Source organism: Pristis pectinata, chromosome 15, assembly GCF_009764475.1.
Source record: "Pristis pectinata isolate sPriPec2 chromosome 15, sPriPec2.1.pri, whole genome shotgun sequence".
Classification (NCBI taxonomy): Eukaryota; Metazoa; Chordata; class Chondrichthyes; order Rhinopristiformes; family Pristidae; genus Pristis; species Pristis pectinata.
Window position 1 is genome coordinate 41,656,800 of NC_067419.1, and position 23,504 is coordinate 41,680,303.

Consider the following 23,504-nt stretch of genomic DNA (forward strand, 5'->3'; position numbering starts at 1 on the left):
ACCAATGAAGTATTTCTGAGGTGTAGTCGTGATTGTATTCTGGGAAACACCACAGTTAATTTGCATAGAATGAATTCCTAAAAATCACAATGTGACAATAACCAAACAATCTGGTTTACTGATGTTCATTGGGGGATTATTATTAACCAGAACACTTGGGTAACTGCCCTGCTTCTCTTCAAACTAATGCCATTGGGTCTATTCCATCCGCCTGAGAGAACAGGGGAGGTATTGGTATTGGTTTATTATTGTCACTTGTACCGAGGTATAGTGAAAAACTTGTCTTGCATACCATTCGTACAGATCAATTCATTACTCAGTGCAGTTACATTGGGTCTTGGTTTAATGACTAGTGTGGAAGCAAGCATTCTGAAGGCGCAGCTGTCCCTCAGTACTCTTGCACAGTCCTTGAACTGTTTGAAAGATGCTGGAATGCAGTGATGGTTTTTCATGCAGCCACTGTTTGGGCCTCCCATGAGCTATCTCTGCCTTTATTTCCAAGGGGAAATTCTAACGATTTCAGAATTATTAAACCTCAGAGGAAAACTCAACTTTTGGGGAATAGGGCCAGATATGGCACTTGAAGACTTACTCCCATGTCACCTGCCACACTTCATAGTCGTACAGCACAGAGACAGGCCCATCGAGTCCGTGCTGACCATCAACCATTCAATTTACACTAATCCTATCCTAACCTATTTTCATTCTCTTAACATCCGCATCAGCTACCCCTAGATTCTACCCCTCACTTACACACTAGGGGCAACTTACAGTGGCGAATTAACCGCCCAGTTTGCATTGTATGAATTAAATCCCAATTGTTTAAGATTGAAGGGAAAATACCCGCATAGAAGGGTCAACGGCATTTAACGAAAGTTGAGCGACATCGAGTCTGGTGACTACTCGGCTCTGTCAAATCACCTCCATGTTCCCTGCCACCAATTCCACACGGAGAAGGAAATAGCTGCTTAATATCATATTGCTTTGTGAGGCCAGTATTTAGTGCTGTGGAACTTGAATTTGTGTCATTAGATCAACAATCTGCTGGAGGAACTCCACGGGTGGAGCAGCACCTGTGGGAGGAAGGGAATTTTTGAGGCTTCGGGTTGGAACCCTGTATCAGGACTGATGCAGGGTTTCGACCTGAAACATTGAAAATTCCTTTCCTCCCACAGATGCTGCTCTACCCACCGAGTTCCTCCAGCAGATTGTTTGTTACTGCAGATTCCAGCATCTGCATTCTCTTGTGTCTCCATTGAACCTTCGGTTCTACCTCCTGAATTACCCGACATGTTATCATACCGCTGATAGTTGCAAAAATAACCAAGAAACTTGAGAAGATATGACTCCCAGGTCCCACAGATCAACTCCCCTCTCCCACCCACAACATTGCAAGTACCTGTACACTGAATGCCAAAAATGTACTCTCCCGGTGGACTTTAATTTGAACTTGTAGTTTTTCTCTCTCTCCTAGTCGAATCATCATGGACAATTTTCGTGAGACTTTACACAAGAAGACTGAAGTAATTCTGAAGCTAAATTACTGCATCACCACTGTGGAAAGGGCCAGAAATCTGTAAGTATTGGTCTTGTAGTCATAACTCGCTCTTCATTGGTATTACGGACATTTTGCTTCAAGCTTAGCAGAAGAGACTTTTGAAGCAAGGCATCAGAGATGAGAATGGAGTCTTCCTCATTGCTTCTTCCTGCCTCCACAAGATGTAAACTAATGTTATTTTTAAAAAATATTATTGAATGTTATTTTTTTTTCTTTAATGAGTCCAAAGCAAAATATAGTAGATGCTAGAAATCTCAAAAAAGAAAATCCTGGGAATACCCAGCATCTGTGGACAGAGAGAAATAATTAAATTTTCAAGTCCATGAACCTTCATCAGAAATCATGCAGTGAGCTGCCAGAGGAAGTGGGTGAGGCAGGTACAATAGTATCATTTAAGAAGCACTTGGATAGGTACATGGAGGGGTGGGGCTTGGAGGGATATGGGCCGAATGCAGGAAATTGGGACTAGCTGGGTTGGCACTGTGGTTGGCATGGACTGTGCTGTATTGCTCTGACTCTGTGTTGCTCTATGTAGGAGTTAACAGATATGATATCTAAGGAGTAGTGAAAAGTGGGATGGGGATTGAAAACAGACGAAGGTCTGTGGTTGGAGGAGAGATTAGAATCTCGACTAAGTATTAAATTCACTTACTACATTTTTTCCTGTAAATTCAGACTGCCGTTATGGGTTGCTTTTGCGATAAAGCTAAATTTTGTTAATCCAGATAATTTTACCATCATGACAAAATATATTGGACCTGGGCTAATGGTCTTCTTTGTTGCCTCGTCTATGTTTGATAGGTATAACTGTTTGCTGCAGACAACCATACTGCCATCAGAACTGGATGAAATTCCAGAAATACACAACAAGCTTCTCCGTGTAAGTGATCGACCATCGTCACTCTGCTTGTAGAACTGGAGGCCAGAATTGATCTTCCATTTGCTTCCACAGATTTTTTTTAGTATATCCATCTTATTTAATGCTCCTTTATCCTTTAATGGAATGTGGTGCTCTTAAAGCCTGCATTCATTGACCTTGAAATGCTACTAGGGAGCTATCTTGAACCAAGCTGTGTGTGTGTGATGAAGATACTGTCAGTGTTGTTCAGTAGAGAGTTTTAGCATTTTAACCTTGTAACAATGAAGAATTGAGTCATATTGCTTTGTGTCAGTTGCTGGTTTAATGAAGGTGCAAAGGTAAAACATCCTGGGTTTATTATTGACCAGGCAGCATCAGTTTAGAAAAGTGCTTCAGACTTTGAAGTTTGCATATTACTGAGAGTGACTGGTGTAGAGTTCTGTTTATGTTTCCAAGGAATGGAGTATTGCTTGGAGAAAGTAACTTCAGGCACATTGAGTTTATATAAAAAGAAGGCATCTGTTACAGTCTTTCAGGGGATGATTAAAAGACACTGTTAACAATTGTGACCCACTCTCCCCCCCCCCCCCCCCCCCCAACAAGTAACTTGAGCTGTTTGAAGTTAGCAAAAAGGACATATGGTTTGGTTTGATTTATTATTATTGTCACATGTACTGAGGTACAGTGGAAAAACTTCTGTTTGCATGCCATCCATGCAGATCATGGCACACGCAAGTACATCGAGATAGTAAAAAGAAAATAGAATGCAGAATAAAATGTAGCAGCTACAGAGAAAGTGCAGTGCAGGTAGACAAATAAAGTGCAAGGGCCACGATGAGGTAGATTGGGAGATCAAGAAATCATCTATAGCGTATGAAAGGTCTATTCAAGAGTCTGATGACAGCGGGATAGAAGCTGTCCTTGAGTCTAGTAGTACGTGCTTTAGCTGTCCTTGAGTCTGGTGGTATGTGCTTGGTAATCTTCAGTTAGAATTTCAGAAGGAATCACCAACAAAAATATTTTGTAGACTTTAATAAGGCTATAAGACTTGGGTAAGTTGCATGATGGATTGATTATGACATGCCCTGCAGATGTATATTTGAACTTTGAGGAGTAACTCGCTGCCTGTTAATTTCCTTCTGTACTGCTTGGTGGGATTCAGATAGATTAAATGAGTGGGCAAGAAGTTGGCAGGTGGAATATGATGTGGAGAAATGTATGGTTTCCCACTTTGGAAGGGAAAATGAGAAAGCAAATTATTATTTAAGTGGAACGAGAATCCAAAATGTTGTAGTACAAAGAGATCCTGGCTTTCCTAGTGCATGAAACACAAATAGCAGGGATGCAGGTACAACAAGTAATTAGAAAGGCTAATGGAATGCTGGCATTAATTGCAAGGGATATGGAGTAGAAATATAGGGAAGATTTGATGCAATGTTATGGGACACTGATGGGACAGGACCTGGAGTGCTGTGTACAGTTTTGGTCTCTGTATTTAAGGAAAAGTGTGCTTACGTTGGAAGTGGTGCTGAGAGAATTAATTCCTGGGATAAAGGGAGAGGTTGAGCAGGTTGGGGACGTGCTTATTGGAGTTAAGAGAAATGAGAGGTGATTTTATTGAAACATACAAGATTCTGAGGGGCACCAACAAGGTGGGACTTTGCACTCGTGGCTGTATTTATTATTACCATCTATACTACTTCACACGAGCAAGGAATTTCACTTCATCCTGGTGTATATGATGGTAAACTAATCTGAATCTGACACTGAGCTGATGTTTCTGTGGAGGAGATATCTGGAGCTTCAGAGTAAGGGGTCACCGATTTAAGATGGTGACGAGGAGGAATTTCTTTTCAGAGCTGTGGTGACAGTCACTGAGGTGGAGATTTACAGACGTTTGAACTACAGGGGAATTGAGGAGTATGGGGAGATAGTAGGAATGTGAGCTGAAACCAAGATTGGATCAGCCATGATCTTACCAAATGGCAGAGCAGGCTTGAGGGATTGAATGCCCTGCTCGTGTTCCTTACATAGTCTGTACCAGGTATTGGTCTCCCTCCATTACACTTGAACCATGTAACACTGTTGTACAGTTGGCAGGTTCTTTGGACTCCATTGACCACAATTTGAAGGATATCGAGGGTGCATTTTTACCTGGTAGCCAGCTGTCAGATCACTGGACATATCAAGTTGGGACACATCCAGAGGACAAAATGTAAGCTTAAGTTTCCAAATATTAGTGTTTAGTAAAGCTACCAGTCATTGTGTTTAAAATCAGACATTTTTTTCTTCCAGCACTGAGAAACTTCAGGTTCTTCTGGACTTGATAACTGACATCTATCATCAGTTCAAAAAGGACAAAGCAATGCACAGTAAGTAGGCAATGTTATATACACTGTGGCAGGGTGGTCCATCACTTACTGGCTGAGGGGACAGTGACCTTTGAGTAACAGTGACCCTTTTTAAAAAAAATCTTGCTGTTAATGGAAGGATATGGCCTTCTTAAGAATGTCACTTGCAGAGTCATTACGACGTAGGAGGGAATATTCGGCCCACTGAGTCTCCTTCAACTTCTGAACTGTCTGGTTGGTCCCATTCCCCTGCCTAATCCCTGTAAAACTGGAGTTGAAGAGGTGGGGAGTGGGAAGGCTTTCCTAGCTAACCGTGCATGGAAGGTGTGATGTTGAACAACTCTCATTGTCGAAGGGCTGCTCCTTGTAGGAGAAGGTTTGGGAATGCAGAACAAAATATTTTTTCTGTGATGCTTGTGATTAACCAGAGGAACAGCCATGTCCCTAGGTACACTGGTGTATCTCTCATTGGGATGTGGCTGGGGGAGGTGGTGACAGGTGCCACTGCTCCTTCTGTGGAAGAAGAAGTAAATAGACCTATTCATTTCAATGCATTAGTTATCAAAATCAGACAGAAATATCTTAAGGGTGTGCATCTTAAAATCCACAGCCGATCTACGTGACAGAGACACAGGAAAAGGTTGTGGACATTTAAGGTTCTCCACTTCAGAGACCTGTGGATACTCTGACATTGGCTGAGACAGACATTTGGGAATGATGGAATCAAGGTTCCAGCTGGGGAAAATGGATGTGCTTGATGATGTGGTAGAGCCTAACCCCACTGTTTCTTGTGATGTGCAGTGAAGTAAATGTCCGAGGAGCTGTACAATCTCCTTATTTCCTGGGCCTGGTCATTAAGATAGTTTCCGCATTGATTACAAAGTATTATGTAGCAGTTAGACCATAAAACTATTTATTTATTCCTCAGCTCAACTCACCTCGCCCTCTCAACCTATCTGCTGCTTTTCTCTCTTGTACTTATCCAGCTTCTTCCTAAATATTGCTTAACTGTTCACTGCTTCTTGCGGTAGCAACTCCTACATCCTTACCACTGTTTGGGGTGAAGGAGTCTTTCCAGAATTCTTTTGCAGTTAGTGTTGCATATCATCTTGTATTTATTACTTCCAAACTTCAAGGATATTACCCAGACCGTTGTTTCTCTTCCAGAGCTGCCTTATAATGAGGAGCAGATTCACAAATTTGATAAGTAAGTATTCAGTACACACCGAGTTTGTCAATTGCCCATGCTGTAAAAGTTGATATTTTTTACATGCTGAGGTCTCATACAAATGCTAGTTAGTTTGCTTTCATGCTAAATTTCTGTAGTTTCCTTTCAAGATTGTTCAAAATATTGAGCTTACAATTATTTTTAAGTTTTGCAACAGAATATCCCTCGATAATTTGTATTGAGCCACGGTAACAGGCAAGATAAAATAATTCTTTTGCTTGTATATAATTCCTTTGAATCTTCTTAGTGCCCAGTATTTCAGTTTCCGGTGCATCTAACTTCCACGGTTCCCATCAATTTTTGCCCTTGACACATTGACCAAAGCTCTGGAACACACACAAAAAAACAGTTTATGGTTTTCCCTCTATTAGAGCCTCCTGGAGAGGAGACAGAGGAGAATGTCTGTCCAGTGCTAATCTGAGACTTCCTGCATGATTGGCACCATTCAGAGTAGCTTGGTTTCAGTGTTGCTTAATGCTGGCGAGGCTATTTTCATATATCCCACATCCTCTACCCGTTGCATAATTCGGATAACCACTGTAAGCTGTGCCATCTGTATTGCTAATTAGGCTCTGGGCGGACTCAGTACACCAGCTCTAATTCTTCACAGGAAATGCCATCGTTGTCAACAGTTTTCAAAGCTGTTTTGTTGGGCTGTGAAGCATCTTTCACAAGATACAACTAATGATTCTCCTGCTCCAGGCCCCAGATGAATTGGATTGCTAGAGCCCACCACATTGAGGGAAAACTGGGGTGGGGAGGAGCAGAGACCAGTAAGGAAGACTGGCTAGATTTTCGATCCCCTTAGTGCATGAGGAAGTTCAGCCCGGTCTCCAATAGGCTGACAAGCCTTTAACTTGGGTTTTCCTCCACCTTGCACCCAAGTTTCTCTTTAATCATTCACGCAATGAAAATCCCTGATAAAGACTATGTTATTGCCACAAGTAGAGTCATACAGCACGGACACAGGCCCTTTGGCCCAACTGGTCCATGCTGGCCAAGACACCCATCTAAGCTAGTCTGCATTTGGCCCATATCCCTCTAAACCTTTCCTATCCATGTACCTGTTCAAGTGTCTTTCAGATGTTGTTAATGTACCTGCCTCAACCACTTCCTGTGGCAGCATGTTACATATACAGACCACCCTCTGGGTGGTGGAGTTGCCCCTCAGGTTCCTATTAAATCTTTCTCTTCTCACCCTAAACCTTTGCCCTCTAGTTCTTGACTCCCCAACCCTGGGAAAAGTTGCTCTGTTCTGTAGTTGTTGAAAAGTTCAATAATTGCCCTGAATTCACTGGTTTGTTCGGCAACTTGAGAAGGCAGAAGACCTTTGAATGGTTCCCTTATACGATGAGATGGACTCTGACCTCACGATCTACCTTGTTGTGACCTTGCACCTTATTGCACTGCACTTTCTCTGTAGCTGTGACACTTTACTGTATATTCTGTTATTGTTTTTACCTGTACTACCTCAATGCACTCTGTACTAACTCAATGTAACTGCACCGTGTAATGAATTGACCTGTACGATCGGTATGCAAGACAGTTTTCACTGTACCTTGGTACAAGTGACAATATTAAACCAATACCAAAGGGTGCAGGACTGGAATCACTTTTAAGCCAGACCAGTGTTTTCTCCCCCTTTATTGGTGAACATTTTGCAAGGGTGCCCTCTGCTCTGTACCATATCCCATTTGTCCCCTCTCCACCCCTCTGCTCGTTCAGCAATGACCCAATGCTCTGATTCTTTCAGTGACTGTTTCCACGCCCCTCTTTCCCTCGCCCACCACACCTCCATGGTTATCGAGGTGGGGAATCTCTGTGACCTCTTTCAGCCTATAACCTTCTGAAATTGGAGAGCCTCGACTTCTGACCGATTTATCATCCCGGAATTTGCTCCACCATTACCTTCAGCAGCCCAGACCTGGAGCTCTGTAATTCCATTTTAAATACATCCTTAAACCTGCCTCTGACTAAGTCTGCCCTAAGGTTCATTTGCCTTGGTATCGGTCTTTTTTTGCTATTGCTGCAGTAAAGTTTTGGTGCTTAAAGACACCATAGAGTCATTACAGCACAGAAATAGACCCTTCAACCCAACTGGTCCATGCCAAACAAGATTCACATCTAAGCTAATCCCATTTGTCCGCATTTGGCCCATATCCCTCTAAACCTTTCCTATCCATGTCCCTGTTGAAAACACCATGTTGCTATTGGTGTGGATTTTTTTTTAAAATTGCTCCTTTTTTGCCCTCTAGCTTAATTTTTTCCCTTTTCAATGTGTTCTTCTTCTTCAGAGGAATGCAAAAATCACTATTAAAGAGAGAGATTGAAATATCCTCAAAAGGTTATCCCTCCAGCTGCTATGGTAGTGAAGCGCTCAGTAATATCTGCTCTGGTTGTTTGGTTTCAGAAACACTAGTTACAGCAAAGTATCCTGCTGAAAAGGAAAGCTGGCAATCCACCCCGCTGTCCAGTTTTGCATCTTGATGAATGCACAACTACCTATCCATTCTTCAGGGATCTGAGAACCAGTTGAATCCATATTTCACCGTGTACTGCATGGGACCACCTCTCCACCGTAAACAATACCGGTTCCTTAAAATTACCTTGGGACTAGAATGTAATGAGGTTGTTTTCATTTCAGGCAGAAAATGTGGCTCCATGCTACAAAAGCCATGTCCTTGTTCAAAGATGAATGTTTTGCAAAGTACCAAACGTTTCTTGACACAGCAGACGACTGGATGAAGTGAGCAGCTTTTTAGTTCATGTAATTGATAATGTAATGTAGGTTTTTACCTACTTTTGGATTAATTAGATTTGTAAGTCTGAGTTTATTGATGCAGTTGGTGTATCCTCAGGACCAGCAGTTTACTGTGACCACTGACAGTAAGTCAAGCAACAGAGTCATGAATATCCACTGTACCTGTCCTTGTCATGATGGTTGGAGCATCATTACTGTGTTCTTCTTTCTACCCCTGTAACTGTAACCTTCCAGTTATGCAATCCCTTGACAGAGGCAAACATGATATTAGATTAGAACATAGAACAGTACAGCACAGAACAGGCCCTTTGGCCCACAATGTTGTGCCAACATAGCTATTCCCTCCTACCTACAGGATGCCCATATCCCTCTGTTTTCCTCTCATTCATGTGCCCATCAAAGCCCCCAATGAATTTGCCTCCACCACCGCATCAGGCAACGCATTCCAGGCATCCACCACTCTCTGAGTGGAAAAAAAAACGTACCCCTCACATCTGTTCTGAACCTACCCCCTCTCACCTTAAATGCATGCCCTCTGGTATTGGATCGCTCAATAATGGGAAAAAGGCCCACAACAGAAAAGTACTCTCGGAACATTCCTCTTACCTTGCCCATCCCTAGGTCGAGGAACAGTCCAGCTTCCTCATGAAGTTGTGTGGATTAACCTTTGGTGTCCAGACGCAGTGTTTTTAATTCTGAGCCACAAACACAGAACAGTTTCTCTGTGCACTTGCTGTATGCAGACACACTGTTAATTGACAGAATGCTGCACCATCTGGCTTGTGGCAGGGATGTTAAATTCTTGTCTGTCTCTCTACTGCTGGGCATAATTATTTAATGAAAAGCAGTTAAATTCGCCAGGTATCTTGGCACAACTTTTCCTCAACTAGCACCAACCAAGCCTCATTTCTCATTGGTACTTGGAATGCAGTCTTTAAAAAGGTATAACTTCCCACTTGATTCAAGTAGAAAGTAATAGGTTCAAGTTCCCTGGCAGTGCCACTTTGAGTTGGATTAGTAGAATGGGTGTCTGATCTCTTGTATTAATTGCATGCCTCACTCTTACCACAGCATCTCTACTACCTCTGTCAAATTTTAGCTACTCATACCAACAAAAGTGCCCTAGAACTCTTACTTGAAGGCAGTATTCCTTAACTTGAGTTGTAATGGCTGCATGTTGAACAGCAGACTCCATTTCCTTAATAAAATCTAATCCTTTTAGTAACCCAACAGTAACGTTGCTGTAGTTCTGTCCCCAGGTAATGTGAATTGAGTGTAATGAGTTCTGCTTCCTTCCCAGGAAGATGTATTTTCTGAGAAAGCAGATGCTGAACGTTGCTAATCAGTTTGTAAACATCGAGCAGGAAGTATTCACCTATCAAGAGCACATCAAAAAGGTACCTTGGCTTAGTCTTGGGAAAGATGGCTGACACATTATTTTGAAAATGTGTTTGTGGGTTTGAACATCTCCAAAGTTGGTGGTGATACCTTTTCGAGTCGCATCGAGAGGCAGTCTGAGATACTGCAGAAGGTATTAAGAACCAGTCAGATGGGACCCTGAGGGTTGCCAGCTCTTGAGCCATGTGTGGAAATCCCCAGGAGGTGATGGTTAACCTCCAGGACTCTGCTCTAAGCAACAGAGTGAAAATGCCCAAGAGCCACCTGTAAAATGTGTTTTCAGTTATCCTTGAACTCTTTTGTCCAACGGTCCAAAAAATATTGCCAATGGACGAAAAGGAGTTTGCCAAGAGGTCATGAAAACTAAGGGTCTATTGGCTTCTTAATTAGTGAACTGGAAGGTGTTTTGGACGGCTGGGGCGAGGACATTATAATGAAATCACCAGGGTTAGACCCGGCTACAACAGGATCATTGATCAGAATGGGTAACTCCAGCTGGTTTCCTTTCCCTGGCCATTAATATCATCATTCCCTTCCTGCTGGTAACCCACCTCGCCTTACTGGGGCTCTCTCAACCCCCGGGGACATTCGTCCCAAACCGTAACCACCACGGTACAGAACCTGATCCTAATTCACGTTATCCACAGTTGGATGGGAATGAGTTGTGCAAAAGTATTTGTGCCGAATTACTACTGAGTTTCTTTTCATTCTCTCACCCCTTGCATCCCTCTTGTTCTCCCTTTGCCCTTCCCATCACCCCCACCCTCCCTAACTTCCCTCTCCAGCTGCAGGAGCTGCTGCCTCAGAAATCTCTCATGGCGACCTCCAGTGACTGGAAGCCTCCCATGTCCCCGTGTTACCCCAGCCAGAATACTCTGATGGAAATGACCATTGGGTAAATACTCCTTGAGTTGATACGAAGTGCAATATGTAAAAGCAGGAAACTGCAGGTGCTGCAAATGTGAACTTAACTCTCAGAATTCAGGGAATACTCAACAGGTCCGACGGCATCTATGGAGAGGGAAACGCTGTCAATGTGTCAGGTCTGTCAGAACAAACAAAGTTAGAAAATGACTTTTAAGTTGCAAAGAAGGCAGTGAAGAGGACAAAGAGAATATCTGTGATGCGGTAGAGACAAAGGGAAATTGTGATGCAAATGGTAGTGAGAGAAAATGGTGAGGGCTTAATTGTCTAGGGCTGGAAATGAATAAGAACAGAGGAGACAGGGAAAAGTTAATGTTGCAACTGGACATCCGAAATAAAGGCTAGTGCTGTGGCATATGGACCTGCACTCATCTGGCACCACAGCTTTCCACAATGCGCTAGTTGTCCCAGGGACAAGAGCACAGCCTGTGCCGTCGGCTCTGTTTCATAATTTGCCATCAAGTTGCCAAAAAGGATGTGCCATGTGATAAGATGTACAAAAGATGGATTCACGTAGAATGTGACCGACCTTAGGAAAATACTTTGGGCATCTCTGTAAGCGAATGCTCTATTCATAATGTGTAAAGAAACAAAAGAGGCAGTCCAAAATGTTCAGTCGTGTCATAATGGGATTTTTGACTATACAAGTCTATTGCAGTGGGCCTGCACATCTGTCGTAAACAGGGGTTGGTTCAAAGAAGGATGATATCTTTCAACAAGTTCAGGAGAACTTCAGTGGTCTTGAGTATTGGAATTGGTTTATTATTGTCACCTGCATCGAGATATAGTGGAAAAACTTAGCTTTGCAAGCCATCTGTACAGATCATTTCAAAGCATAAGTACTTTGAGGTAGTACAAAGGAAAAACAATAACAGAATGCAGAGTATAGTGTTGCAGTTACAGGGAAAGTGCAGTGCAGGCAGACAATAAGGTGCAAGGGCCACAACGAGGTAGATTGTGAGGTCAAGAGCTCGTCTTTAACATATAAGAGGTCCATTCAAGAGTCTCATAACAGGAGGACAGATGCTGTCCTTGAGCCTGGCTCACAAGGGTATATCTTGAGTGAAAATTTCCATGGGCTGGTGAGTCTAATTCTAGTTGGCACATTCTCAGGATAAGGGTCGTACAGCACAGAAACAGGCCCTTTGGCCCATCCAGTCTGCCTTGGTCATTAAACCCCCATTTACGATGTTGCCATTTTATTTTCCCCAAGTCCTACAGGGGCGATTTACAGTGGTCAATTATCTTCTCAGCAGCACGCCTTTTGGGATGTTGGAGGAAACCCACACAGTCACAGCGAGAACGTTGCAAGCTCCTCGCAGCACCAGAGGTCAGGATTGAACCTGGGTCGCTGGAGCTGTGTGGCAGCGGCTTTACCAGCTGTGCCACTGTGCCAAAAGGTGTTGGCCATCTAGAACAGAAATAAGGGGAAATATCTTTCCTCAAGATTATGATTCTTTGGAATTCCCAGTGGTTTAGTATGATCATGACTGATAGATTCTTAGACAGTATGCAAATCCAGACATGAGGTTGCGGTGGGAAGGTGTACAAGGCACAGGATCAACCATAATGTTATTGAGTGCCAGAGAAGGCTCAATAAGATGAGATAAGATGAGATACCTTTATTAGTCACTCTCCTGTCTCTCTTTCTTATGACGCCAGTTCGGCAGAGAAAAATTAAACTACAACAGGTTGTGAGCAATTGAACTCCCCTAGTCTTTGACCATCAAGAAATTTGTTGTGTTTGCGTTTGATATTTACAGATACAACAGGATAAGAGTCATACAGCACAGAAACAGGCCCTTCGGCCCATCAAGTCTGCCTTTGTCATTAAACCCCCATTTACAATCTCCCCAGATTCCCATCAGCTCCCCCCAGATCCTACAGTAAGGGGCAATTTACAGTGGGCAATTATCCTATTGTCAGCATGCATTTTGGGATGTTGCAGGAGACCCACACAGTCACAGGGAGAACGTACAAGCTCCACACAGCCCTAGTAGATAGTTAACAAGGGAATTTAACTTCCTAGATTACCTTCAGCACTGAAGGGTGATAAAATAAATCATCACAGGAGTTATGGAGACACCAGAGACTGCAGATGCTGGAATCTGGAGCAAAAAACAAACTGCTGGAGGAATTCATCTGGTCAAGCAGCATCTATGGAGGCAAAGGAATTGTCAATGGCGACAATTGCTTTCCCTCCACAGATGCTGCTTGACCCACTGATTTTCTTCAGCACTTTGTTTTTTGCATCAAAGAGTTGTGCTCTGCTCTGAAAAGAATGACATCGTATGACCTGGGCCTGCCTTCTGCCATGTGGTTCTATATTGGGTTTTTCTCCATGGGCGATGATTTCAAGCTTTGGGGAAACTGTATTTCCTCCTATTGCTGACGCTGGTTCTGAGCTCTTCTTTAACCCTGATTTGCCCAAACAAGTATTCTCATGAAGAGCTGTGACAAGATGCCAGTGGTGGACTCTTCTTCGTAGATGGATCTTCCGTGGGGCCAACTTGTGGACTGTTGTGTTGTGATCTTTTGGTGGTAATAATACAGCTTGAGTACAATATCTCCACACCAGGGCTAGTATGGATAAATATCGACTGGGATACATATTTCAAACCCAGATTGGTACATCAGCCATCTCCATTCATGTTACAGCATCATAGACTCGATGTTATGTCTTGCTCAAGAACAAGTGACGAAGAACAACACAAAATTGCTATGGTAGTTCCAGGAGACTGGGTACCTCTGTATAACATTCTCCTCAAACTTCTATGACCAAGCTTTTGTTCATTTGTCCCAATATGTGGCTTGATGTTAAATTTGGTTTGGAAATGTTCCTGTGAAGTGACTTGAGATGCGTCATTCTTTTAAAGGTTCTACAGAAATGCAAGTTGTTGTTATTGATTGGAATGCAGAATTGGATTCCCTTTCAGAATGAGAATAGAATTTTCTGTCTGAGATGCAATTTGTTGAGAATTGAAATCGGAATAAATTATCATAATTGTGGGCAATGAACGTGTAGCTCAAATGGAATGGAACCAGCTGGGCTGGAGTTAACACAAGCTTGTCGTAGCTGATTATTGTGAGAAATTACATTTAGTCTCGAATATCTGTTATTTATGCATGAAATGGTTCTTTGTATTTCCTTTTAATATTTAACCAACATAAGTATAACAGGTTAAATTGTATTTAGTGGAAGGGGGTAGATAATGGTAGACACAAGTTTCTTAAAAGGACACAAATATCATAGAATTTAATTTTTTTTTAATGTTTATTTACAGCATGTAACAGGGCCTTCCGGCCCAACGAGTCCGCGCCGCCCATTTTTTAAACCCAAATTAACTTACCGGTACATCTTTGGAATGTGGGAGGAAACCGGAGCACCCGGAGGGAACCCACGCAGACACGGGAGAACGTACAAGCTCCTTACAGCGACAGGAATCGAACCCCGATTGCTGGCGCTGTAATAGTGTCGCGCTAACCACTATGCTACTGTGCCGCCCCAAAGTATACGGCACCTGGTATTTGCAGGCGGTCTCCCATCCAAGTACTAGCCAGGCCTGAGCCTGCTTAGCTTCCGAGATCAGATGAGTTCGGGCGTCTTCAGGCTAGTATGGCCATAGTATTTACAGTGTCAGCTTATTATGGACAGATTTAAAGAAATTACTTTTAACTTTTAATGCAGTGACATTAAGTGGAATTTGGTCTGATCACGGTTAATCTTAAATTAACAAAATTGATATAAACAATCTTGTTCATCTTAAAGCATTCCAACACATACATTTGTGTCCCCCCCCCCCCCCTCCCCACAGATGCTGCTCAACCCACTGAGTATGTCCAGTATTTTCTCTTTAGGTTTCAAGTATCCATAGTATTTTGTTTCTGTATAGCACAGTCTTCCTCTTTCAAATATGTGCATTTTTAAATCCTCCCAATAGAATGAAGAAGTTGAAGGAAGAGATGGAAGGAGTTGTTAGGGAGCTTGCGGAGAATAATCACATCCTGGAGAGGTAAATCTCGTCCAACTTCAATCAATCCATAAAGGGAATTAAGGTCTGGATTCAAAAGTAATTGGATAAAGACCTTGGGACTATTCAGTACAGGAGTCGGGCTACCCCCAAGGGGCATTTTTTCACTTGTAGGGAAATGCTGTGCACAAATTGGTGGCTGTGAGACCCCATAAATAGCAATGAGATACCGACCAGATAATGTGGTGTTGAATTGTGGGATCCCTAGTCTCTGCACCATTCGTCTGACAGGGCAGCTTGTTCACTGCTTCATTCAGCAGTGCAGCATTCCCTCAGAGTGACTCGGGACTGAGAGACTAGACTGTGCATTTATGTCCTGGGATGGGACTTAAACCTGCAGTCTTCTGACTCGGGCAGGAGAACTACCTACTGAGTCAGGACTAACACCTAAATCCTGCAAATAGCTCGAGATTTGTGTCATTCAAAACCATAAAATCTGGCTGGGTACCAGTGCAGCAAATGGTTGGGGTAATCCCAGTGTTTACCACCTCACTAATATTCGTCTACTCACAACGTCATTGAAAACACTGATAAGGCTTGAACACAGTAACTAAGGGCTTGAGACTCCTGTGCACCGTAACACGTCGAATGCTGACCACTCAGTCCTTTGCGTCAATGCAAGCTCTCTGCAAAAGGAGTGCATTTTGACCTACTTCCCAAACTCCCTTCCCAATCTCTTTCTTCCTTAAGTACTGATCCAATTCCCTTTTGAAAGCCATGATTGGATCCACTTCACTCCTTCATTGTGCTCCACTGAGATGCCTACATACCGAACAGTACCGCACAGGAACAGGACCTTCGGCCCACAGTGTCTGTGGCGACCATGTGATGCCAATCCAAACTAATCCCATCTGCTTGCACATGGTCTACATCCCTCCGCTCCCTGGCTGTTCATGTGCCTGTCTAAGTGTCTCTTAAATGTTGCTATCATATCTGCTTCCACCACTTTCCCTGGCAACACAATCCAGGCACCCACCACCCTCTGTATACAAAATAAAACTTGTCTCGTAAATCTCCTTTAAACTTTCACCCTCTCACCGTAAAGCTACGCCCTCTAGTGTTTGACATTTCCACTCTGAGGGAAAAAGATTCAATCTACCCTAGGCCCTTCATAATTTTACATACTTCTATCAGGTCTCCCCTCAGCCTCCGACGCTTCAGAGAAAACAATCCAAGTTTGTCCAACCTCGTTGTAGCTAATACTCCCCAATCCAGGCAACATCAAAAGGTGAACCTCTTCTGCGCCCTCTCCAAAGCCTCCACATCCTTCCTGTAATGGGGGCGACCAGAACTGCACACACAACTGCAAATGTGACCTAACCACATCTCTGGAATGAAGCTAATTAGTAATAACCATCAAGAGCCTTAACGAGAGAGGCTGCTCTTTGAGATGGTAATGGATTATCCAACAACACAGAGTTAAAAGGTAAATATAGATCTCTGCCATGTTCTGGCTAGAGATGTGATACTTACCCTCTGCCTCCCTGTAACTGGGCAGTAGGATTTGTGTAAGCCTTTGGGGGAGGGGGCACAGGGTGAAGGAAAGAGAATGGAGGGAGTTACTTGTTCTGAGGGCTTGGAACTAACAGCTAAAGCACGGTCAGCAAAAGGCAGGCAGTCAAAGGAACTGAGACACACTGTGGTCTGAATAAGTACCAGGGGCAGCAATAGAGGTAGAGAGGTAACTGGGGAGATTGCTGTATACCCACGGTGTCTGGGTTGAGTGTTAACTACAGCCTGCGATGTGGTAATGTAGTTTGTCTGACTTGAATAAGAAGTACAATTGCTGTCACCACTGTCAAGTTGGATATTTAGAATTAACCGGCCAAAAGTCTACCAAAACATTTTAGTAATTTGCCAGATTTAACTACTTAATTCCTGAAAATTAACTCTTTCAGTAATTCCTAACAGGAAACATTTCATAACTCTGAAACTTTAGTCATTCCATTTGTTTTTTTTAAAAGGGTTAAAGTTTTGGATTCCATTGTACTTTCTATGACCCTGAAAACTTTCTCCTCGCACTAGTGGTTGAAACTGTTCTTGCGTTTTGGTCGTTTAACAGGTTCGGAGCATTGACCGTAGATGGAGGAATTCAAAGTCCTGATCGCCTGTAGATGAGCTGCACGACCACGTGTAGTCCGACTGTGGCCACCACCCTCTGCAGTGTCAGTCCCAGCACCTGCTCTTCATCTTTGCATCCTGTAAGGCTGTCAGATGAGAGTAATGGAGACTAATGAGAAGTTAAATTCCACAAATAAGAACAAAATGGGTAAAGAGGAATAAAATGCTCTGCATGCAGTGGAAACAGTGGGCCTCAGAAGGAGACACAAGAAACTGCAGATGCTGGAGTTTGGAGCAACTAATAAGTTGCTGGAGGAACTCAGCAGATTGAGCAGCATCTCTGTGGGGGGAAGGGAATTGTCGACGTTTTGGGTCGAAACCCTGCATCAGAATCTCAACGTTTTATTTTTTATCTTTGTCTTTACCTTGAAGTTTAATTCTCATTAGTCCCTACACCCTGTCATTTGAACAGAGGTGAAAGTCTCTAGTGTCATTACCTGCTTCCCTGATGTTGTGCAGGACATACCATGCTTTTCGCTGCTACAGAGACACACTAGTACAGTACAATTTCTTGTTTCCTCCAGTTTGTAACAGCTGCTTACATTTACTTAGTGTCTGCAGAGGCTGACTTGCCCAATGCTTTTTGTGGTGGGAGGTACTGGAGCCAAACAATAACAGCTTGTACTTGAACACGGGAACCACCCAGAGGTGTGTTGTTAATGAAAATTTGACCCTGACCCAGGTTAGGAGATACAGATCTACATGTTAGAGAGCTAAGTTTTAAGAAGCATAATAAAGCATCAAGGTTGAGTGGTTTTAGGGAAGGAATTCCTCTGCTTAGGGCTTTGTTACCTTAAGACGTGTCTGGCAATACTTCCGAAATGTCTGAGAGGACACAATTGTAGGAGCATGGAGACAGGTTGGACTGGAGGTAGAATAGGTGAGGGGACCTCAGAGGGATTTGAAAACAAGGATAAGAGCTTTAAACTGAAGGTGTTGCTGAACTGAAGCTCGTGTCAGCACAGGACTTGGAAGAGGAGATGGAACTGGTCAAAAGCAGTGACCAGGATATGTGCAGGTCATACAGCTCTCGACCCCCACCTCTGCCTCTTTCCAAGTATCCGCAGGGTACCACTTATCACGGAAGTGACCACCTTGGACTTTCAGGACCATTTATATGGCTGTGACCCTTTTTTTTGCACTTACTTTGCAAGTGTTATCTTCAGATAAGCCCTTTGCTGCAGCTGACAAAAATTATATTAAACACAAAACCTAAATAATCAGATTAAATCACTGGAATTTAAAGGCTAACTGTGCCTTTGTAAACAATGTGAATACAGCCTTTTTTAACTGCATTTGTGCCTGTATATATTTGTATATATTTCTATGCATAACTTGATGTTTAAATCTTCTGTTGAACAGATTTGGCAGTTTGGATGAAAGATGCACAGAGCTTATTTCAAAGTAGGGAAACGACGCTGTTAGCAGATTTATAGAAACTGGGATTAATTCTCCCAGATTTGAAAAGCTGTCTAAATCTCACCCTTCAAATCAAGTCCCGCTTTTAAGTGAGGGCAGTAAAGCACTTTTCCCTCATGAAATTTAGCAATGATATATATATCTTTAAATCCTAATGATCGAGAATGCATTCAGTAACTTTGTTTGTCGGACTGCATTGGTCTTGAAATTAAACTGGGACAAAATGGTGGGTATTCCAATACAGACTGGATTTTGATCTGGAAATTTGTCAATCCCTTCTGGCTCAGTGAAGACCTGCTCAGTGAAGACCTGCACAGTGGGTTTCGTTATACTTTCAACAAGATAATGCAATGGCTGTGTTTTGCAATCTGTTATGTCTATTTGTTGTATACAATGTATAATGGAAAACCATTTATAAATATTAAAAATATTACCTCTGCATGTACTTCTGTGTACAATGTCTTCTGTTGGTAGATTTGTCACTAAAATTATAAATAGTATTTGCATTTACAGTAGGATTGTAAATTGATTGCACTTTGTTACATTAAGGCATCTGATCCTCTGGCACAAATTGTCCTTTACCGTTGAATGGACTTGTGCTTAAGTATCTGGAGATATGAGTTCACCACCCACGCCAGTAACTGAAAAGTATAAATGCAATTCATTAAACCTGGAATGAAAGGCCATTATAAGACCATAAGATAGAGGAGCAGAATTAGGCCATTTGGCCCATCGAGTCTGCTCTGGCATTCAATTATGGCAATTTTTTTTTCAATCCCATTCTCCTGCCTTCTCCCCGTAACCCTTAACTCCCTTATCAATCAAGAACCTCTCAATCTCTGCCTTAAATACACCCAATAACTTGGCCTCCACCGCCCTCTGTGGCAACGAATTCCACAGATTCACCACCTTCTGGCTGAAGAAATTTCTCTTCATCTCTGCTTTAAAGGGACATCCCTTTATTCTGAGGCTGTGCCCTTGGATCCTAGACTCTCCTGCTAATGGAAACATCCTCTCCACGTCCACTCTATCCAGGCCTTTCAGTATTTGGTAGGTTTCAATGAGATCTCCCCTCATCCTTCTGAACTGCATCGACTACAGGCCCAGAGACATTAAACGCTCCTCATAGGTTAAGCCTTTCATTCCTGGGATCATTTTTGTGACACTTCTTTGTACCCTCTCCAGGGCCAGCACATCTTTCCTTAGATACAGAGCCCAAAATTGCTCATAAAATTCCAAATGCGGTCTGACCAACTCCTTCTAAAGCTTCAGCAGTATGTCCTTGCTTTTATATTCCAGTCCTCTCAAAATGAATGTGTTGCATTTGCCATTTTTACTACTAACTCAACCTGCAAGTTAACCTTTGGGGAATCCTGAAGTAGGACACCCAAGTCCCTTTGCACCTCTGATTTCTGAAATCTCTCCATTTGGAAAATAGTCTACACCTTTTATTCTTCTCCGAAAAGTGCATAACCCCACACTTTCCTACACTGTATTTCACCTGCCACTTCTTTTGCCCACTCTCCCAACCTGTCCAAGTCCTTCTGCAGACTCCCTGCCTCTGCGACACTCCCTGTCCCTCCATCTATATAGGAATCATCTTGGCCACAATGCTGTTGGTTCTTTGATCCAGGTCACAGTGATGGTGGTCAGTAATGGTGACCATTATCATTGTAGTCATCCCTCCATGGACTCTGTCTATACTTCTCACTGCCTTGGTAAAGTTTCGGAATGGTCCGTGAACCCATGAACACTACCTCATTATTCCTTTCTTTTTGCACTATTTATTTATTTTTGTAATTTATAGTAATTTTATATCTTTGCATTGTACTGCTGCCACAAACCAACAAATTTCATGTCATCTAAGTCGGTGATAATTCTGATTCTGTGGAGAGAGAAAGAGTTGATGACCCTTTCTCATGTGTCCTTGAGGCATGGGACCCCCTTTGTTCAGAGCATTCTCGAGGGGCTGAATGGCCTACTCCTGTTTCTGACACCTTTGTCACATTTGATATATTTGTCATCGAAGATGCTGTCAAACTTCTACAGGTGTACAGTGGAAAGCATTCTGACTGGATACGTCACAGCCTGGTGTGGAGGCTCCAATGCACAGGAATGCAGGAGTGGACTCAGCCAGTTCCATCAGGAGTACAGCTCTCCCCACCAGTGAGGGGCAGCAGTAACCCCATTGTTCCTCTTTATGCCAGGGGGTCTTTAACATGAACAGGAAGTCTCTTAACTGGAAGGCATACCAATGCAGCATTCCCTCATTACCCAATGGGCTGTAAGACGAGATCTGCCTCACAGCTCCAGCAATCAAGGTTCAATCCTGACCTTGGGCGCTGTCTATGTGGAGTTTGCACATTCTCCCTGTGACCCTGTGGTCCCCCCCCCCCCCCGGGTGCTCCGGTTTCCTCCCACATCCCCCAAAGACATGGGGGTTGGTAGGTCAATGAAAACCAAAAAGCAACAACTGCAGATGCTGGAAATCTGAAATAAAAACAGAAAATGCTGGAAACACTCAGCAGGTCAGGCAGCATCTGTGGACGGAGAAACAGATAACGTTTCAGATTGAGATTCTGACAAAGGGTTCTTAGAACACAGAACACTACAGCACAGTACAGGGCCTTCAGCTCACAATGTTGTGCCAACATTTTATCCTGCTCTAAGATCTACCTAACCCTTCCCTCCCACACAGCCCTCCATTTCTCTATCATTCATGTGTCTAAGAGTCTCTTAAGTGTCCCTAATGTACCTGCCCCCACAACCTCTGCAGACAGTGCGTTCCACACATCCACCACCCTCTGTGTAAAAAAAAACATCCCCCTGACATCCCCCTTATATCTTCCTCCAATCACCTTAAAATTATGCCCCCTCCTGTTAGCCATTGTCGCCCTGGGAAAAAGTCTCTGACTGTCCACTTGATCTATGCCTCATTGTCTTGTCATATTATATATATATAATATTATCAACTTTAACCAAGTTCCAGGTACAAGATGATAAGAGGCACAGATCAACTGGATCAAGTTTCTCTCTCCACAGATGCTGCCTGACCTGCTGAGTGTTTGCAGAATTTTCTTCTTGGAAGGTTAATGCTCCTGTAAATTACCCCTAATGTAGATGGCTGGTGGGAAGATTTGGGGGGTGTTGATGGTACGTGGGGGAGAATTGGTAACGGGAAGATGGGAGATGGGAGTGGGGATTGAACTCACAACCTGAGCGTGCTGTTAAAAGGATCCATTGTCAGGCGCTTGCAAAACAAACTGCTTAAAAAGATGCAAATAACATCCAGCGCAGAGACTTCCTTGAAGTTGGTGCGGGCGGTGTGTGAGTCAGGTGTCGCTCCTGGGGTTGTATCACCCAGCACGGTGCTCTGAAACCGGATCCCCCGCCTGTCAGACTTACTCACATCTCTGCCCTGATGCCGCACTGACTGAACCAGCTCCGTCCTGACCTCCTGCAGGAAGAGGCTTCGGGGGCGAAGCCCGGGCCACCGCAGGGACATGAAGGGCGGAAAGGTGCCCAGGTACGGTGCCGCTCTCCCGGCTCCACCCCCACTCTCCAACGGCGGGGCAGAGCAGAGGCAACCGGGACCCTGGAAGGCGAAGGACGATGTCAGCCCCCTGGGCAAGGGGCGCAAGAGGTACCGACCACCAGACGTGAGGACCATCTTCACCGAGGATGGAGACCCCCGGGCTGGGGGGCAGCGAGGGGAAGGTCACCACTTCGAGCAGTCGCTGGCTACGAACGCCTGGTGTGACCTCTGCTGCCTCTTTATCTGGGACCAGTCCCTCCGATGCACAGGTCAGTTCTGCCCCACAGTGTCTGCAGTCTGGGTAAACGACAACACCCCCTCCCAGCAATGGCCCAGCTTGTGCTCAGACTCAACTTCCTCTGGCATTGGGCCAAGTCTTCTGTATTCATTTATTTTTCAGAAAGAAAATATAAAATTGTGGTGGGGGCAAGTTCTCCCCCAGAAATGGACCTCATAGGAGAGGAATTCTCAGTATGTGGGAGGGCTTGTCATCTATTGCCCTTCAGAAGGCGAGTTATTGAATTATAAAGAGATACCGCATGGAAACAGGCCATTCGGCCCACGTGTTTTTGTTGTAATTGTGTGTGGAGGCTTTGAGAGGGTGCGGAGGTTGTTTACCAGGATGCTGCCTGGTTTGGAGGACATGTGCTATGAAGAGAGGTTAGTCAAGCTGTGGCTGCTTTCTCCAGAGCAGCGGAGGCTGAGGGGAGGTTTGATAGAGGTTTATAAAATTATGTGAGGTATAGATAGAATAGACAGCCAGTTTCTTTTTCCCAGGATTGAAACATCTAGCACTAGAGGACATGTATTTAAGGTGAGAAGGGGAAAGTACAAAGGAGTTGCGCAAGGCACGTTTTTTTTTCACACAGAGTGGTGGGTGCCTGTAATGTGCTGCCTGGGGTGGTGGTAGGAGGCAGATAGCATTGGAATGCTTAAGCGGCTCTTAGAAAGGCACATGAATGTGCAGAGGAAGGCAGGATATGTTCAATGTGTGGGGAAGAAGGATTAGATTAATTAGGAATCATTGGTTTAATTAGTTCGGCACAACGTTGTGTGGTGAAGGGCCTGTCCTGTGCTGTACTTTCTATGCTCTATGCTCTATAATTTATGTTTTTTTCCCTGTGAATGTTGTGCCTCTAATGCAGCAAGTAAGTTTTTCACTACACCCGTGCAGACATGTACCGGTGCACATGACAATAAACCTGACTTTGACTGATTCGGCACTGACCATTGGTCACACATTTGCACTCCTACACTAATCCCCATTTTTTTTTATTCTCTCCACATTCTCATCAACTCCGCCCACCCCCAGACTCTAC

The 23,504-nt window shown here is 43.7% G+C and overlaps 2 protein-coding genes and 1 pseudogene across 2 annotated transcripts in view; 2 read left to right on the top strand and 1 right to left on the bottom strand.

The window, feature by feature from the left end:
• The window catches only part of tbk1 (TANK-binding kinase 1), a 46,750-nt gene extending 27,655 nt beyond the window's left edge, over positions 1–19,095 (top strand). The window contains exons 12-21 of the mRNA XM_052030048.1: positions 1,475–1,576; positions 2,360–2,438; positions 4,511–4,632; positions 4,713–4,789; positions 5,936–5,975; positions 8,641–8,742; positions 10,058–10,154; positions 10,941–11,050; positions 15,021–15,092; positions 17,173–19,095. Of these exons, the coding sequence (XP_051886008.1) occupies positions 1,475–1,576; positions 2,360–2,438; positions 4,511–4,632; positions 4,713–4,789; positions 5,936–5,975; positions 8,641–8,742; positions 10,058–10,154; positions 10,941–11,050; positions 15,021–15,092; positions 17,173–17,224 (853 nt within the window). The 3' untranslated portion in view covers positions 17,225–19,095. The remainder of the gene's footprint in view (positions 1–1,474; positions 1,577–2,359; positions 2,439–4,510; positions 4,633–4,712; positions 4,790–5,935; positions 5,976–8,640; positions 8,743–10,057; positions 10,155–10,940; positions 11,051–15,020; positions 15,093–17,172) is intronic.
• LOC127578657 (uncharacterized) lies at positions 14,589–14,707 on the bottom strand (annotated as a pseudogene).
• A 2,894-nt stretch (positions 19,096–21,989) lies between the features above and the next one.
• Positions 21,990–23,504, top strand: part of rassf3 (Ras association domain family member 3) — a 172,425-nt gene continuing 170,910 nt past the window's right edge. Inside the window, exon 1 of the mRNA XM_052030051.1 lies at positions 21,990–22,454. Coding sequence (XP_051886011.1) covers positions 22,154–22,454 — 301 coding nt within the window. The 5' untranslated portion in view covers positions 21,990–22,153. The remainder of the gene's footprint in view (positions 22,455–23,504) is intronic.